At 40.1% G+C, this 17,675-nt stretch overlaps 1 protein-coding gene and 1 pseudogene across 31 annotated transcripts in view; one reads left to right on the top strand and one right to left on the bottom strand.

The window, feature by feature from the left end:
* The first annotated feature begins 657 nt into the window (after positions 1-657).
* On the top strand, positions 658-1,193 carry LOC116080609 (annotated as a pseudogene).
* Positions 1,194-1,584: 391 nt separating this feature from the next.
* The window catches only part of Nrcam (neuronal cell adhesion molecule), a 283,437-nt gene continuing 267,346 nt past the window's right edge, over positions 1,585-17,675 (bottom strand). For 29 of the 31 annotated variants that reach the window (XM_031357027.1, XM_031357036.1, XM_031357025.1 and 26 more), the window contains 2 exons: positions 15,831-15,909; positions 1,585-8,379 (listed from right to left, as the gene is read on the bottom strand). In XM_031357027.1, coding sequence (XP_031212887.1) covers positions 8,142-8,379; positions 15,831-15,909 — 317 coding nt within the window. In that variant the 3' untranslated portion in view covers positions 1,585-8,141. Of the gene's footprint in view, positions 8,380-12,557; positions 12,616-15,830; positions 15,910-17,675 lie in introns of those variants that run through there. The other 2 variants (XM_031357045.1, XM_031357054.1) reach the window with 2 other exon arrangements.

Genomic DNA, 17,675 nt, shown 5'->3' with positions numbered 1-17,675 from the left:
GAGAGGAGAGAATATGATACAAACCAAAGAGAGGCACACAAAAAGAGACAGAGAGACAGAGAGAGGGAGATGGAGGAGGGTGGAGGAGGGTAAGAAGGTAGAATAGAGTAGGGAGAGGAAAAAGGGGAGAGAAAAGAGGAGAAGAGAGGGAAGGGGAAAAGAGGGGAGGGGAGAGGAGAGGAGAGGAGGGGAGGGGAGGGGAGGAGAGAGGAGAGGAGAGGAGCAGAGGGGAGGAGAAGAGAAGAGAGGAGATGCTATTTGTAGACAGGGTAATGTGGGATACACAACCCTTGTATAGCCTGGAAAATGAGTGGACCATGCAGAGACCTAAAGAATAACATCTAGGAAGAGGGAGAAACAAATGGTGATTATTTTTGAGATATCAATTAGTTCTCACTTTGATGGGAAACTGAAAGCTGGGAAACAGGATTCTGCTTAGAAAAGTTCAGGTTGATTTCAGGAAGGAGTAAGGATGATGATAAAAAGTCCAACTCCAGAAAGGCTCCAAAGGTTGCCTGTCACAGAGCTAGAACTGAGAAGGTTCCTCTGTGTTACAACAAGCTTGCAACTCAAACCCCAGTGTTAAAGTGGGAGTAACTCCTGTCAGGCACGGACCTTGAGGACTAAGTTGGGAATTGACTTGAGAGCACAGATTAACAATTGCACGAATGGATGGGACATCTTCACTTGCAGATATAGATTTAAAAGATGTAGATAAAATTTTATTAATATCTGAAGACTTAAAAAACATTGGAAATACCTTTTTCAAGTCTCAGAACTGGGAGATGGCTATTAAAAAATAGGTTTTAAGGTACGTGGATAGTTCAAAGGCTGTTATTGAGAAAGCAGATATATCCAGACTGCAACCTATAGCCTTAAGTTGTGTGTTGAATATTGGTGCTTGTAAATTGAAGATGTCAAATTGGCAGGGGGCAATTGACAGTTGCTTGGAGGCTCTTGAAATGGACCCTTCAAATACTAAAGCACTATACCGAAAAGCGCAAGGATGGCAAGGATTAAAAGAATATGATCAAGCATTGGCTGATCTTAAGAAGGCACAGGAGATAGCCCCAGGAGATACAGCTATCCAGGCAGAGTTGCTTAAAGTCAAACAAATGATAACGGCACAGAAAGATAAAGAGAAGGCTGTGTATGCAAAAATGTTTGCTTAATAAGGATTAAACCCTCTTTAACTATTATACGTTGATTGTATAAAGGAAAATATATATTACTGTCTACACACACAAAAAAACAATTGCATGAATGAAAATCAAATATTAATTCATTTCTAAGATGGGCTTACAGATCTTGGATTTAATTGCCACTCATATTTGGGTTCTCAATTCTCACCTTGTTTAGGCCCATGAGGCCACCCAACCAAGAAAGTCTACACATGTTCTGTAATCTTGGCCTGACCTACAATGCCACACACAACCGACTGAGCAGGTAGTAAGAAGGCCATCACATACTTCTCAAAATTCAGACATTGTTCCTCACATGAGGACAAGGCAGAACCAGAGGCCCCCCATGCCCACCCCATTTTGGGGTAAGCAAATGAAAAAAGAAAGAGAAGAAGGGGAGAAGTCACTTTTGTCCAGTTTATTTTCCTTTCAAAATCAAATTTATTGAGATACAACATATATAACAAAGCACACTTACTTTAAGCATATAGTTTTGGGTCCTGATGAACAAATTCTCCTATAACTACCCTCACAATTGAAATATGGATTCCTTCCATCATCTGTATAAGTTCTCTTGGCATCTCAGAGGTAAATTACTCTGCAAACTTCTCCCCGACAGTCACACATCTGCTCCCTTTCCTTGTACAGTAGTTCTCCCTGCCCCAATGTTTCATACGAACAAAACCTCTGTGTCTGGTTCCTTTCACTCAGTGGCAGAGACACTTGCACCCAGGGTTGGTACTTACTGCTGATTCATGGTCTGAAAGTGGTACACATTTTAGAATTTGTATAGCCACTTATCTATTATGGGCATTTGAACTATTTGAAGTTTGTTGTTGTTTTGTTATGAACAGTACCTGTTTTCTTCCTATAATGTCAAAGCTAAGTCATTCCTATTCCTACCAATTAGAGCAGCCAAGGAATGTGATTCTACCAAGTGATGGGGCTGTTCTAGGGGGAACATCTGGAGTTGATGGCCTTGCAGCATCCTTGAAGAAACAGGAAGAGACAGGTCCATGCTGTGGGGATGTACTCATCCCAAACCTCATTTATACAGAACTCTACTCACTCTTCAGACCAATATAAGCTTTACTGAAGTGTAACTTCATATCATAATTCACTTGTTTTTTACCATAAAACTCAAGAATTTTTTCGTACTCCAGGATGAGCCCTCACACCAATTTGAAGTTAATCTTTCCCCCACTCCCCTGAGACAGGGTTTCTCTGTGTAGCCCTGGCTGTCCTGGAATTCACTCTGTAGACCAGGCTAGCCTTGAACTCAGAAATCTGGCTGGCTCTGTCTCCAAGTGCTGGGATTAAAGGTGTGCACCACCATTGCCCAGCTTTGAAGTTAATCTTGCCTCCACCTCCTTCAGCTGGAGACACTAAGCTACCTCAGGTTTTCACAGGTTTGCCTTTTTGGACAATCAGGTAAATTAGAATATCAGGCTTTGTGCTTGACTTTTAAATTTTGATGTTTTGGGAGGTCCTCCCACTGTTGTATGCATCAATCCATTATACAACTTGTCAATAGTGTTCCATCTGACTGTGCAGCTATCCCATCTATGCATATGATGTACTCTCTGTTCAGCTCCTGTCTGCTCATAGCCACTGGGGTTGTTTTCTAGGTGTTACGGTTGATACTTTCTGAACATGTATGCACAAGCCTGTGGCTAGATGTAGGTTTTCATTTCTCTTGGGTCTAGACTTATGAGTTGAATTGTGGTCACACAGTAAATTTACATTCAACATTTTAAAAAATTGCTAAACTCTTTTCCAAAGTGGCTGAACCATTTTATATTCCCATCAGCAATATATGAGGAGGGGTCTATTCTCTCTAGATTCATTTTATGTGGAGCATAGAAGAGAATTTGAAATCCACCCTTGGGCTGTGTTGAGGAACCTATTTAAAATACTGTCACCTGACTACTTGCACAGTAGCACAGGATAATCTTGCCTACACCAGTTTCCACTTTGGCTACACATTAGAATCATCTGTGGTTTTTCCTAGTGACGGTCAAGCCACAGTTCAGATAATGAAAATAAAGACTTTGTGGGCCAGGGTAAACAAGAATTGAGTTTGTAATACTGGCAGGAGATTTCAATGAGCCAGCTGATAATGTCTGATGGAAAGATTCTGTTTTGTTTGAGTCACCTGCTGAGATAATGAGTCACACACTTAGAGCTGAAGAAAGACTCAGTCTACAGGACACGCTGAGCAGGACTGGGGAATTTTACAGCCATAGAAGGAACAAAAGAATGTACTGTCTGGCCAGTGGTGGCTTTTACAATTATCCCCATATACTGCTTCTGCTATTATTTCAACCATTTTAACCATGAAACTTGGAGGACGGCTGATAACGGAAGCATTGGAGACTGATGCAAAAGCCTGTTTGTCTCAGAGATACCTGAGCTGTTTGAAAGACAGTAGACAGCCAGAAAAGAAGAGACAGGGGTGACTAATGGGTGGACATCTGTCAGTGGGGAGGTGTCCAGGCCCTGGCAGACACATCTGACTTTCATTCCTGCAACGGTCTTTCCCTCACTTCTACTTCCTGCTTTGCAGCGACATCAAGCGCCTGGTAACTGGTCTCCTGCAGAGGGCGCTCTCCTGCTCCCAGGCACTACATTGAGAGTTTCTGGCTCTCGTGTCATCCTCAGCCCTCTAGCTCCTATTCTTCTTGGCAGTTTCCTCTGGGCCCCATGGCTTAATCTTGCGCTCTTAATCATAGAAGTTCTTCAATTTTCATTGCGTCTTGACTAAGTGTAGATTCTTGTCACATGATCCTCAGACCCGGCATAGCCTGGCCTCTGTATCTGGGCAAGCATGGAGACCTTGCTTGCCAGCGTTGCCCCCCTTGATTTTCTACAGCTTCTCCTTGACTTTCTCCTATCAGGGTACACTTCCTTCCTCCGAGTCACTTTCCTGACCACCATACCAAGGTGGACAGCACTATTACTACTTATGCTTACCCCTCTGAGCTCTTACCTAAGTGAGGACTCGCGCCCATGCAGGAAGCCATTTGAGTATAGCTGTCTCGGAACCTAGGCTCCGGGCCACACAGGAGCAGGACTCACACCTGGTTTGGCTTGTGTTTGTTCCTGGCTTTAGCAAATGCTCAGATTGTTTTGCTTTGTGACTAGGACACGCAGGGTTAAACTAGAAAGGCATACTAGACACTATCTGCCCCACCATTGTCTGAATGTTTAGGGAATGGCGAGAGAAGGCGTTCCTGCAGGCCACACTGCTGGCTGATGGTGGGGTTGGAATATGAATCCTTATTTCTCTCTGGGACTGATCTTTCCACCCCACTGAGCCACTACTCAGTACAAATACTGCGGTGATAGTTTCTGCTTTTCTCTCCCCGTCTCCTAAGTGAATCATAAGAGCTGAGTGTAGTGTTTAAACTACTTTTGTGTGTGTTCTATTCAAATAATAAAATATCAAACCATTGGTGGCAGATAAAAATAGTATCCTTAAAGAAAGGAGGTGAGGCCATTTTAAAGTTCCCTTATCGTCACACACACACACACACACACACACCTAACAAACATGGCCAGTGGATCAGTGGATTGGGGGCAACTCTTCCCCTGACTCACCTAGGCCCAATTAAGAGAAAAAAAAACTATGCAAAAGGCTCATATACTCATGCTTCCGCTCTGGAGCTGTGAACTCACTAGGGAGACCTGCAATCTCATTTCCCTAGTAGGAGTAGGCGATCATTTTCTGCACCATCAGGTCATCATTTAATTATCCAAACCGATTCAGTGTCCTTAGTCCGCTTTCTCTAGCACGTTTCTTCTACACAGTATGAAGCGCCGGCGCCCTCTGGTGGTCAGCTGTAGAAACGTCTCAAGTGGAAGTGAATTCTTTCTGTGGCTAAAAATCCCTGAGTTCCTCGACTCCCCTCACCTCGAAGGCCATTAAAACCCCGTGAAGAAGATGGTTTATACCTGTTTATAACAACAAGATCATTTTTGAGGCTACGCTTAAAGTTTCAAAGGCCCTGTTGCCACGGAGCAGTGTCATGATGTAGAACGAAGCTAAGGTTTGTTCCTTTGGCCCCACACTGAGGACAGAGAAGGGAGGGCCTGAGACAGCAACCAACATGTTCTCTGGGAGAGGAATCCTGAGCTCTTTATGACATCTCCGACTCATTTCATAGCATGTTATCTAAATAACTCTGAGAGCGCAAGGCAGGTCGGTCTCCGGGATGCACTTCTGGGACCACGGGCCCGTGAATAAGGGGCAGGTGGTGCAATGTGGATAATTGTAGGCTTGGATGTTTGCACAGCTATACAGCTTGGAGACGGAAGAATGAAGGTGGAGAGAAGGAAGCAGATGACATATGTGTAATATGTATGAGTGTTCAAACTCTCTCATCAACAGCCATGATGAGAAATACAAATTAGCCGTGGCTAAGGAGCTAGGAGGTCTGCACTGGTTGTATGGACAGGGCACCAACAATCGGGCATTTTTTGAGACACGACAAAGAACTAGACTTGTTCAGCTGTTTTCAAAGGACCATTGCTACCTCTCCCTGCTTAACTAACCTTTCAGTTAAAAGTTCCTGATTTTGCTATCTCACTAATTCTGATTTTTTACTTTTGTGATAAAGTCCTAAGTCTTTTAAAAATGAAACAAAAATGTCACAATTTCTTCAAAAATCTTTGGAAGTACAGGCTTGAAGAAGCTAAAACTCACCAGTTACTTTTCAGGTGAAAGTCCAGCGGCATTGTCCTGCCCCAGTACACCTGCTACACACCCGCACCCCACCAGGAACATGACTAAGCACAGAGAGGGAGGGGCTTTAAAACCACACTGAATCTTTCACTTTTAACAGAACGCCTGTGGTTATCTACAGACGTGGCTGTTCCACGCACAGGGAAACTTAACATCCATAGTTATTGAAGAGCAGAAACTTTACATTCATTTTCCACTGATGACATTGACGAATTTGAAAGTAGCTTTTGTCTTTGTGCTTTCTGAAGCAGAGGCAAGACTGTCCTGTTATTTTTGTATTTTCGATCATGGAGAATAAATATGAAGAGGTGAGAGTATTTAGCGCCACTTCATTTGGGGATCACTTTGAAAACAAGCTGAGCCTGTGCACATCAGATGACAAATCCTTAAGCACTCTATTGGCAAAATGCTGAGGATGTCAGCCAGCAACAGGCTGAAGAGGTGGTTAAAAAAAAAAAGTTCACTATTTCAGTTTCACAGCCAAAAGTAGAGTGAAAACAAAAACAAAAACAAAAAACAAAAAACAAAAAAAAAAACAAAACTAAAATCCAAAATTCCATGAAAGGCATTTGTTCTGGTCTCACATACTACATTCATCAATGAGTTTACTTCTCACACGGGAGAACATAAACATTGCTTGCGTGTTTATTTGCACGTAACACCTATGAGCATATAGCTTCTACACTTTAAGTATATTTACAAATTCAACAGAATACCTACATATAAAAGGCTTTACTTAAAATTAAACTTGATGCAAGTTATGAGAAACCAATTTGTTGGCAACTGAAATTGAGCGTTCCTTCAACCATAGGCTGTCATAGATTTCTATTTTGGAGGTAAGCCATTTCACACACATTGCTTATGGCTATGATAGGATATATGTATTTGTTCTTTAGACTGTAGGTGTGATCCCTTTGACTGCTGGCCTAATGAAGCGCTAGTCAGACTTCTCAGATTCTGGACTGTGCCTGTTGCAATTTGCGTACACATTGCTGAGTGCTGCGGAATTTGAGAGCTTGTCTAGGCAGAGTGAATAATCTAGTACTTTTGGCATGCTGTTGTATGCTTTCACTTCTGCCATCATTTGGTTTTTCTACCCATTTCCAACCATATCATTTCCCTTTTTCAACTTGACTTGTTTGGCTAGAAACCACCAAAGACCACAAAACCATCATGTGCTCCAGCCAATGACAGAGCTTTGGGTTTGATATTTGTGAAGAAAAAGCCCTTTCAAATAAACTTGTTCATATGTTCACAGTTTTCCGCGCTACGGTTTGCATTATCTCTGCCTTTGAAAAATGTCCTTTCCAACGACAATAGTAGCTTAGGAGGGGGTTGCCCACACTGGCCGATACAGAGCACGGGAGTCAGGGAACGCTTATTGTCTGAAGGCACTGTGTGTGTCTCACCCTGTGCTTTCTGGACTAAAATTTAAAATTTCACTTGAGAGCTTTGACTTCAACTCTTTGAGTATGGCATACATTCCAGAAGGTGTCACAATACGCAATGTTTATGCCCCCAAAGGACTGAGCATAGATAGTGTAGTAAGTGGAAATCTGCTGCTCTGAAACCCGGCAGGTTAAGAAACCTAGGAAGTGGCGGGAGCAAACCCACACATGACAGAGTCTTGGCGAGCATTAGCAGATGCAACTGTCAGAAGTAACTCATGTAGCAAGTATATACTGTACATACTGTTCCTAACAGTCTCTCAAAAAGACTAACAACAGCTAGACATAGTCACAAGTTTCACAACAATGTCCACAGAGACATTGAAGCTCTAGAGAACACTACAGCAACACTCTCCACAATGACAACGGAATTCATATTTAGGGTTCAGCTGAGGATAGTGTCAACAAAGTACCCAACCACATCGCAATCACATACACAGGTGTGTCCTCTGTGCAGCATGTTTCATGCATCTTATTGAATTGTATCCCGCACAGGGAATAATGTAATCTATTGATGGTGTTGTATTTCTTTTTAATCGGTTCCAAGGAAATGGAGAAAACCCACTCTGAACAAAAGAAGTATGTGCTTTGCACCCCAGTTCATATCAACGTATCATCTGACTGAGTCATGTTCTCGCTCTGTTCTCATAAGACTCATATACTGCAGAAAACACTCTTTCTACCCATATGTCCATAGTATGAGAGAGATGACAAGTGTTCAGGATAGCCATTCCAGAGAGATGGGACATTGGCACAGAGCTTAAAGACTTAAACAAAGGAGTTCATTGCGTTGACAGGAGAAGGGGCCTCTGAGCTTTCGTTTCCCTCTGCTGGCTCTTTCTCTTTCTTACCACTGTATTGTCCAATAAAGGAGCCATCCTCGTTGAATTGGCCATTCACCCCCTCTCCATAGTCAACGAGACTATCATCACTATCTTCCTTTTTCACAGTCCTGTCTGAAGGTGTTCGACTTCCTTTTTTCAAAGGCTTGTGATCTTCTGCATCACTGGGGGGGAAATAAAAATTTTGGTAAGACCGGCATTTAGGTAAAGTGCCTTGTTTTTGTTTTTTTTTTTTTGTTTTTTTTTCAGATCATGCATGCAAATTATGAAAAAGCATATGGATGCCTGAGCTCCTGCAGCCAAATGTAACTGCCAGGTGGACCCCAGTGCCTACGGTGATGCTGGAATGGAAGTCAGGCACAGAAGTGGTTGGATCAGGTCTGCAACAGAGCAGGTGACTTTCCGATTGTGCATGCTAGTTTAAAGGAAGGAGTCTGATGCCTGATTGGGATGCAATCTGGGAAAGATGAGAAGCAATATTGGGGTGTGGCAGGGGATAAAGGATAGCTCAAATCATCACTGTTTCAATTCAATGGAGCAGTGCGGAGCTCAGGACAGTTGGGAGTTAGTGTGTTAAGCTGTGGCCCTTCTCTGACTCCTTGGACGTGAATGGAGCATGATTTTGGTTACATGTGACATACGGATTGTTTTTTTCCTGAGGCAGGAGGAGAAGCCAAATCGTGTAGTTTGAATAATTTTGTTACTGAATGCAGGCCAGATTTGTGAACTTCTTTCTGCCTTACCTTTCAAAAGACCTAGAAATCCATTAAAAGGAGGCAGGGGAAACAAATGAGAGCAGCCTAGGAAGAAAATCACATCCTTACACCGAGAGCTCACACTAGCATTATTTCTTTTCCTGGAGAATTTTCGGTCAATAGGTAAAACTTTAGTAATTTGGAAAGAGAAACACTTCAACATCAAAGCACCATATTTGAACCATAAATGGCATGCCCCCAAAAACCCTAAAGGGTATGAGTGCTTCCAAACTCACAAAAGTAAACATTTCCTGTTTCTCGCCTCTCCCCTGGGCTATGCACACAACTGTGGGAGTCCACGGCATGCACTGCAGCAGAGCGTTACAGGAGTCTATTATTACTTTGCTTATTTCCCTGTTGAATCCGTAATACAACTCATGGAAGCCAAAGAGCATCCATTGTATGTAAGAATATCCCCTAACATGGTCTGACTTGTCACTGAATTTAATTATTATCCACTAGTATGGGCACACTGGCCGACTCTTTAACAGGTAACATTGGGGGCCAGGGGGGAATACTGAAAAAATATTTAGTAGTCACCCAGGTGAGTAGTAGTCCCCAGGTGAGATAGGAATGATAAATAGTACTGAACACAAAGCATTGGTGTACCTGATGTGACAAAGAGGTCACCCGAAGCACAATGTTTTAACAGCAGTTGACAATAAGATCACTGTTAACAATATTGGTTTTTTTTTTCTAGTCAAGCTACAAAGATTTAAAGAAAAATAAGTCTGTCTGCTTCCATGATACTTTCTACTAGAATTCTCTTATTTTTCTAAGAAGAGTGTCAAAACTTGCATGTGCTATCAAAATGACCTGTTCCAATAGCGTACAAGTACATGCTGCAATCTGAGCAAGCTATAGAACTTAGTGAAATCTCAGGGCATTGGGGTAGCCTGTTTGGGGTGGGGACATTTTAGAGGACATAACCCTCACAAAACCCAGCTTATTTTAAAATTAGCTTATACAACGTCTTTGATAAACGTCTATACTATACTTTGCTTGAATACCTCTGCATATGCTCCTGAAGAGTTCAATGATAAGTAGAATTTTGCCACCTGGGTTCCACTTATTACATCACAGGACAGATCTATCATGTCATGTATTTGATTTAATCATCTATCCAGTCTTCCCCTCATTTAATGTTTAGTGAGTGCCTGCTCTAAGGTTGATGTCATTATAGGTGCTGGGGTCATAACAACAAACAACACAAACTAAAATGTCTACCTTTACAATCAATGTGGTAAAGAAAATTAGTTGTGACAGGTGATCAGTACTTGAGTAGAGAGGACAGAAGGAGCTAGAAAAGAGAATAAAGGGTTGACATAAGCTCTCCAGGAAGGATTTGTTTAAAAGTAGCTTCTGAACAAGGATCTAAGAGTGAGGTAGGCATGAGGATTACTAGAACAAGAGCAGTGATGGCAAAAGCAACAAGCAGTACAAGTGTTCTGAGACAGGCGCAGGCCTGGAATCTTCTAGAAACAGGAAGCTGCTTGCTCTGGCTGGAACTGAAACAATGAGTAAGAAAGAGAGTAAATAGAGTGGCAATGGTAGGCCAGGGATCCATGGCTATGGAGGAGCCTTTGTTTAAGAGATAGAGGCTCTGGGAGTATTTTCATAGGTGAGGACTGTGGCCTGACCAACATTACCCTAAAAGCACAACTCTGCTATCAAGCATTGATGCAGCCTGCCCTGGAGAGGAGGGATTGGTAAACCCTGGCAAACGAGCCACACCTACTTATGATTGATCTATTGCCTATGGCTCCTTTGCTGCTGCATCAGCAGAACTGCAGAGTTCTGGTTATGACTATGTGGGCTACACAGTCTAAAACATGTACCAGGGGCTCTTTACAAGTACTGTGCTCTACACTAAAGTTAAAAGATGACGTCCATCATTCAGGAGAGAGGTGGCTATGGTTTGGACTGGGATGAAATATTGAAGAAGTTTATACAAAATGCTCAAATTATAGTCATATTTTTAAAAGTAGAGCAAAAGGGACTTCCTGATGAGTTGGTTAGGGAGCAACATGGGATGATGGGATCAGGATGTCTGATATAAATAGCTTGGCATTACTCCTTTTCACTGAACAGGAGATGCTCAGAAGAAGGTCTGAAGTTTGGTTTAGGGATGTTAAAGTTTGTATATGTCAGAAGTACCACTTCTGTAATAATGTTATAAGACTTTTATGACAATTACATGTAAAATCAAGAAAATGGCACAAAAAGGTGAAGCTATAGGTTGATACAACTCATGAACATAGGAAAGGAGATTGGATCCATAACAAGCCAAATGCAGCCAGCTACTAAAGATGTAATATAGTATACCCAAGTTGGGTCAAGTCAAAGAATGCAAGTTTGATTTAGTATGAAAATACAATTCATAAGATTTACCATTTGTACTTTTGTAGAGAGAAAAAGATCCGTATGATCATCATAGTAGACATAGAAAAAAGCATATGATAGAGTTCAACATCATTCATGAGGAAAACTTTAATATGCTAGAAAAGGAAAGTATTTTCATTAATTGGGTTAGGGATGCCTACATGAAAACTACAGTGAACAGAATCTTTGATGGCCAATGTGGAAGTGTTCTGTTTAGAATCAGAAAGAATGCCAAGGGTGGCTGTTACCTCTTCTTCCTCCTCTTACTCTTTCTTTTGTTCATCCCCTCTGTGCTTTTCTTGTCTAACACTCTCAAACTTTGAATTTCTTATCTATCTGCCATTTGTGTCCCAAGTGCTAAGAATATAAACATGAGCTACTATACTTGGCCTGTTCAACACTGGTAATGAAAACTGCCCAGGAATATTGAGCAATGTGATGAGAAAAAGAAATGATACTTTTCACAGACCCATCAAGTTGTTGCTATTTCTCTATATTCTTCAGTAGATTATAAACTCCCAATGGGAGACTAAATTCTATTGTATTTAATATTCCTAAGGTTTGGCATATAGTAGGCACTCAATAAACATCTGTTGAGTAAATTCCAAAAATAGTTCAGAAATGCTTTAAATTTTAACATTACAATTTTTAATTATTTTTAAAAAAATTTTAATAACAGACAAAGCCTTGGCTTGTATTTTTCTTTCTCTCATACTGAGAACATATTTTAGGGAATTCATTCTTTTTTTCTCAGCAGTTCTTGGTTCACAACCATTAAATGGTTACTAAAATAAAAATTAGCAAATAAATTTAATAATTACATCTGATTTTCCTGCAGCAACCATCCTACCAGGATCAAACCACACAAGAGTGTTACTGACATCCATACCCCCAGACTTTATGCTGGTTCACTGTAAAAGCTCATTATTATTTACTTTGCTTACAACCAAGTCATATTTGTGAGAACAGTAAGCCTGGAGCATATACCAAATGCAACACAACTTTGTATCAGCCAAGCTTTGAACAAGGGACAGCAAGCTGGCAACAGGGCTATGGCCACATGAATGACAAGATTCCCTTTGCAAAATCCTCCATTTGAGCAGTAGTAAACCACAGTTCACATAGCACAGTCTTATGGCTCACAACCTAGACTCACTCTTGTTTTAAAGAGAATGCATCTAAAGAATAAGGAAATACTTACATAGTTGGCTGCACTGTTTCTTTGATTTTTCTATATGCTAGTAAGGAGGCAGATCCTACTGTCTGTATAATTAAAGAGACAAACAAAGAAAGCTGCAAGCTTCTGAGAGAGGGTAGCTGCTTAGGAGTGGGTATTGGAGTGAGGGTATAGGGATATAGCATATGAAAAAAAAATCAAATTTAGCCATTATGGAAGTTCCATCCCTCTTTGCACTATGGTATTTTATCTGGCTTACAGCCAACAATTGTTTCATCCTCAGGCTGGTGAATGTGCAAATCACAAATGGAATGAATTTACATTTCCACAATAGTCCTCATTGTGTGTCAGCGTTATAGTTCATTTTCAGAATGCAGGAGACTTAGAATCATTAGGTAATACAGAGCCCAGAGCTTCTAAAAGGTGCAAAGTAGAGAAAGGACCCCGGGGATTTAGGGAAGAGAATAACACTCAAATGTACCATTAAAATAACAACAACAAAATCTCCATAAATAGTTGGAACCGTTTTCACATAAGTATGACTCTCAGATTAAAAGGTCCTAAAGGGAAAGGACCAAAGGGAATCATCTTGAGGAAGTGTCTGCAAGCATAAGGACGAGGTCACATCAACAACAACGTCCAAGAATCTGGGAGATGTGGTCTCCCATGAAGGGCCATCCTCATCAGCTCTCAATATCACTCAGAATCACACCACTGAGGTGGGCTGTGCGTTGAAGACACCCATCAGAACTTTATTTCCTTTGGCCCCTCCAGGATCAATGTCATTACACGTGTGACAAGTATTTTTATCTTTGTGCCAATCGGGCTTATATTCAATAGGCCCAAATGGAAAGTCTCTCTATCCTGAGAAACTTTAGCAAAAGCCAAAGGCATCCATCTGAAAACGCTTCACAGACACAGCAAACGCATGAGTTAACACTGACACAAAGAAATGTGAGCTGGTCGATGGAAACCAAAATAGTGGGTATGAAGAGAGGAGCCAGGCACTTGCTATGTACTGCTCTGAAAACACAGTCATACCGGAAGTGGTTGGGTCACTCAGAGAGCACAGAACCAGGAAAGAAACTTCCGAAGATGTTCTGATGCTTAGAAAACTGTCTTGATGATGAAATTTGAGAGCTATATAAATTAAGCATCATAAAGGAATCAGAGCTAATGGCTGAGTTGAAAAAAAAAAAAAAGATGAATAGCCTCTTGATTCCCGGCGAGTTCATAAAACACAACCTTAAGTTGAATCAAGGTTTAGTGCTATTAGAATAGTTACCCAAAGTCACATTATCCTGGGTCTCAGCTTCACATCAATATAATAGCAAACTGACATTTTGAGGGTCTTAAGGTGAGCAGTACATTGCCATATTTGTTTAAGCATGATAAGAATGTGAATTCATCACAATGTGGAGAATGTATGAAGTGCAATGACATTTCTAACTCATGCAAATCTGTATTTTCCAGGCTATATTGAAGATGTAACTTCATATCAATAAACAAGGGAGTGGTGCATATCCTGTATGAGGTCATAGCCACAAGGACTTTACAAGGATGTCCTTAAATTTGTATCAGCTCACCTGTGTATGGGAGAAACAGGTAGAAAAGTGAGTTATACCAGCGAAGGTTTCTATTCTTTCAGGATAAGATGCAGCTGCCCAGAGCTGCCCTCATGTGCTATGGGAAACTGCTCATAGTGGGTGGGTGCTGCCTGAGGTTGACAAATACTTCCAGGTCCAGAGCCAATGTCTGATATCAAGATAACCCTCACAAGACATTGTTCTAGTATCATGAGAGCTTTTTGAAAGCACATCTTTCTCTGTTGAAGAGGGGAGAAGCTAAGGTGCTGAGACACTGGAGGCCAGACCTGCTCACATCCTCATGGATGCTGCTACAAATACTCACACTGACACATAAGCTTTTTCTAAATCCGCTTTACATTTTCTGTATTGGCATTGGTTGTCCCCTCACGAAACTGACATGGAAATGTCAAAAATGATCTAGAGGCAGGTAGTAACTGATGCAAATATTTATCTACAAAGGGACCTGGAAATCGCAGTAGTGAGTATTTTATTTCATGCAAAAGTATTTTCTTCTAAGAAAAATGAAGCACCAACATGGGCTTCCGGTATATTTAGATAACTAAGTTATAAAAATATTTTATAAATAGAGTTATCACAGGACACTAGATATACATGACTAAACTTACTGGTTTTTAATGATGTCTAAAGCATTAATTCCTCTCTTTGAAAGATCTATAGTATCCAGGTTATAATAGTTTCATTTAAAGTAACTTTTAAAAAGTATATAGCTTATAATAATGTTTTCCTTAAAATGAAGTTAAATGAATAGTGTATTATTAACACTCTATGAGTTAATTTGCTAGATGAGTGGCTGTGGTAGTTCTTAATAGTTAATAGCTTCTAAAGCAACGTACTCCTGATTTCTGAATAAAAGTCAGGGGGGAGCAGGTATTGAAATAGCATTTTATAAATCTAAGATTAAAAAGTCTTGGTGCTGAGCATGTAGTTCAGTATTCGGGTGCCTGCCTAGTTTATACAAATCTCTGAGTTTGATCCCCAACACGCACATATGCGTCTCCTCTCCCTTCCTCTCTCCCTCCCTCCCTCTGTCCCTCTCTCCCTCCCTTCCTCCCTCCCCCCTCCTCCTCCTCCTTCTTCTTCCCCCCTCTCTCTTCTCTCTCTCTCCTCTCTCTCTCTCTCTCTCTCTCTCTCTCTCTCTCTCTCTCTCTCTCTCTCTCTTCAGCCACATAGTGGTTCATGACTATGAGGGAGGAGATTATGAATTTGGAGTCAGCTTCGCCTATGTAGTGAATCCCAGACCAACCTGAACAACTTAATGAGATTCAATCTCAAAAATAAAAACAAAACCTGAGAGAGCAGTCTTTCTAACACTGGTTTTATAAATGCACAGTTCCCTCACTCTTAGGCTGTGCAGGGCCCTTGTAATTCTCACTGCAACACAATGAAATTACTAAGCTGAACAAAAAACATCTTGTGTCTCTGGAAAAAATAACAGAATGGAAGATATTCTGACTCTAAACCTATGACTTCAATAGATTTTTTTAATGAGGCTTCTTATTTTTGAATGGAATATTTTTACTGAGAATGTTTTAATCAAGAAGGATGGGTATATTTTGACATGGTGTGTTTCTAAAGTAATAGCTGCCAGGCAGGACCCACTGCTCATTGGATCTGTGCTCAGAATCTATGAGTTTTGGAGAGTAGTGTTTAGTAGGGCAGGGTAGGCATGGCTGGAAGGAACAAGGGCTCACCTGTATTCTCCAAATGTTCCATCATCTTCCTTCATGGGCTGGATTTCAGGGTCTGCGTGAGCATCCTCCTTTTCTTTAACTGAAATGTTTGAATTAATATTAATATACATTAATACTGAACTTTCTGGTCAAATGTTTGCAGGGGTGGGCTGAGACATGGCAGAGCAAAGATAATCTTTACACAAGTAGATGCTGTATAAGGATTATCTAATGTGGCCATGAGTATGCTTTGATATTTATTAGATCAATGCTTATTAATATATCAAGCTACTTCAGTCTCTTGCATGATGAGTAAATGATGTTTAAGTTTCTCATTTTTTTCTGTTTTTCTTTTTTTAAAAACTTTTATTGCATTTTGATGAGAAAAGTTACATGATTTCAATTAATCTGAATTTGTTAACATTTAAAAACATATTTTAAGTAAATAGAATTAAATCACATTCTTGTTTCCCCTATTGTACCCCAACTCCTCCCAGAGACCCCCTCTTCAATACCTACAATATCTTTTTTTGACATATTCCTTAAAATTTATAAAATATTATAACACTAAAAATGAATATTATAAAAGTTGTTTGATATAAAACAACAATCAATTTAACAGTGTTACGTAGATGCTTGTCTACAGCAATACTGAAAATACATACATTTTTCTCAATATAAATTTTAAATAACTCCAAAGATATTAACTGTATATTTCAAAATAATACATCATTACAATTATTTTCTTAAATGAACATAAATATATAAAGTCTTTTTGTTTGTTTGCTTGTTTTGTATTTAGTAGAGTTTAAAATCATTGCTCTTACTGTGGTACAAGCCCAAAATGAGAACATTTTTTAGACATTGGGTTTCATTGTAATAAGGCTGTATTTCAATGACCCTCACATCACCAAAGGATTTTACCTCCATCGTAGCTAAGCTGAGAATTGACAGTTCTGCTGCACCAAGGAATGAATTGTAGGCACGATTTTTGGATACAGACTTCCTGCTATGGTCAAAACTATTTGACTGGAGTGAGTGACTTTATTCTCAGGCCACAGAGAACAGGTTACATTCATTTAAGAAATGGTGTGTGTATAAAGTCATTCACCAACTGTTTTAATGAACAATGGTTCTGCTTGGAGGGTGGCACAGAAATTAGGCATGGGTAAGAATCTGGTTCATTGGCTGTGATAATTTGGAAAAGCATTCAACTCAGAAAAAGAGTAACTTATAAAGTCCTCTTCTTCAAACTTGATACAAGAGTTACAAATGTCAAGTAAAGCATTCAGACTCACTCTTTGTTGTTCTCTTTCCTACAAGCCACCTCCCTAGTTAATCGTCTATGTTTCTTTCGGGTATATAAATACTTTTGAAATATATAAGCTGTTCTGAAAACCATAGTATAGTGTAAAAACATGAAATAAACAATACTACTAGTAGAGAGGTTGAGATAGGAGAAGCAAGATTTCAAAACCCTTATGTTGTACACAGCAAGACACTGTCACAAACAAGCTGGAAGTGTATATAGATTATACAATATTGGGCCTATATCACCAATTACCAAATTAGAGAGACCATTGGATAACAAACAAAAAATTTCTAATTCCTCATATTTTTTGGATTTCAATGAATTAGGATATGTTGGTAATATTAATTTTCATATTAAGATATTAAGAAAAGGTAATTATCACTTCCTGTTGTTTTTGTTGTAAGACATAGAATGAGATTTGTGTGGATTTGTTGAAAGATTACTTTCTTGCTTCTTCTAGGGTATAGAAGAACATAGGGGTGCTCGTTATGTTGATGTTTTCCATCTATTATCCTTTGTAGGGCTGGAATTGTGGAAAGATATTGTGTAAATTT

This window comes from Mastomys coucha, unplaced genomic scaffold (assembly GCF_008632895.1).
Source record: "Mastomys coucha isolate ucsf_1 unplaced genomic scaffold, UCSF_Mcou_1 pScaffold6, whole genome shotgun sequence".
Classification (NCBI taxonomy): domain Eukaryota; kingdom Metazoa; phylum Chordata; class Mammalia; order Rodentia; family Muridae; genus Mastomys; species Mastomys coucha.
The sequence above is the reverse complement of the archived record's forward strand: the minus strand, read 5'-3'. Positions and strand labels throughout refer to the sequence as shown.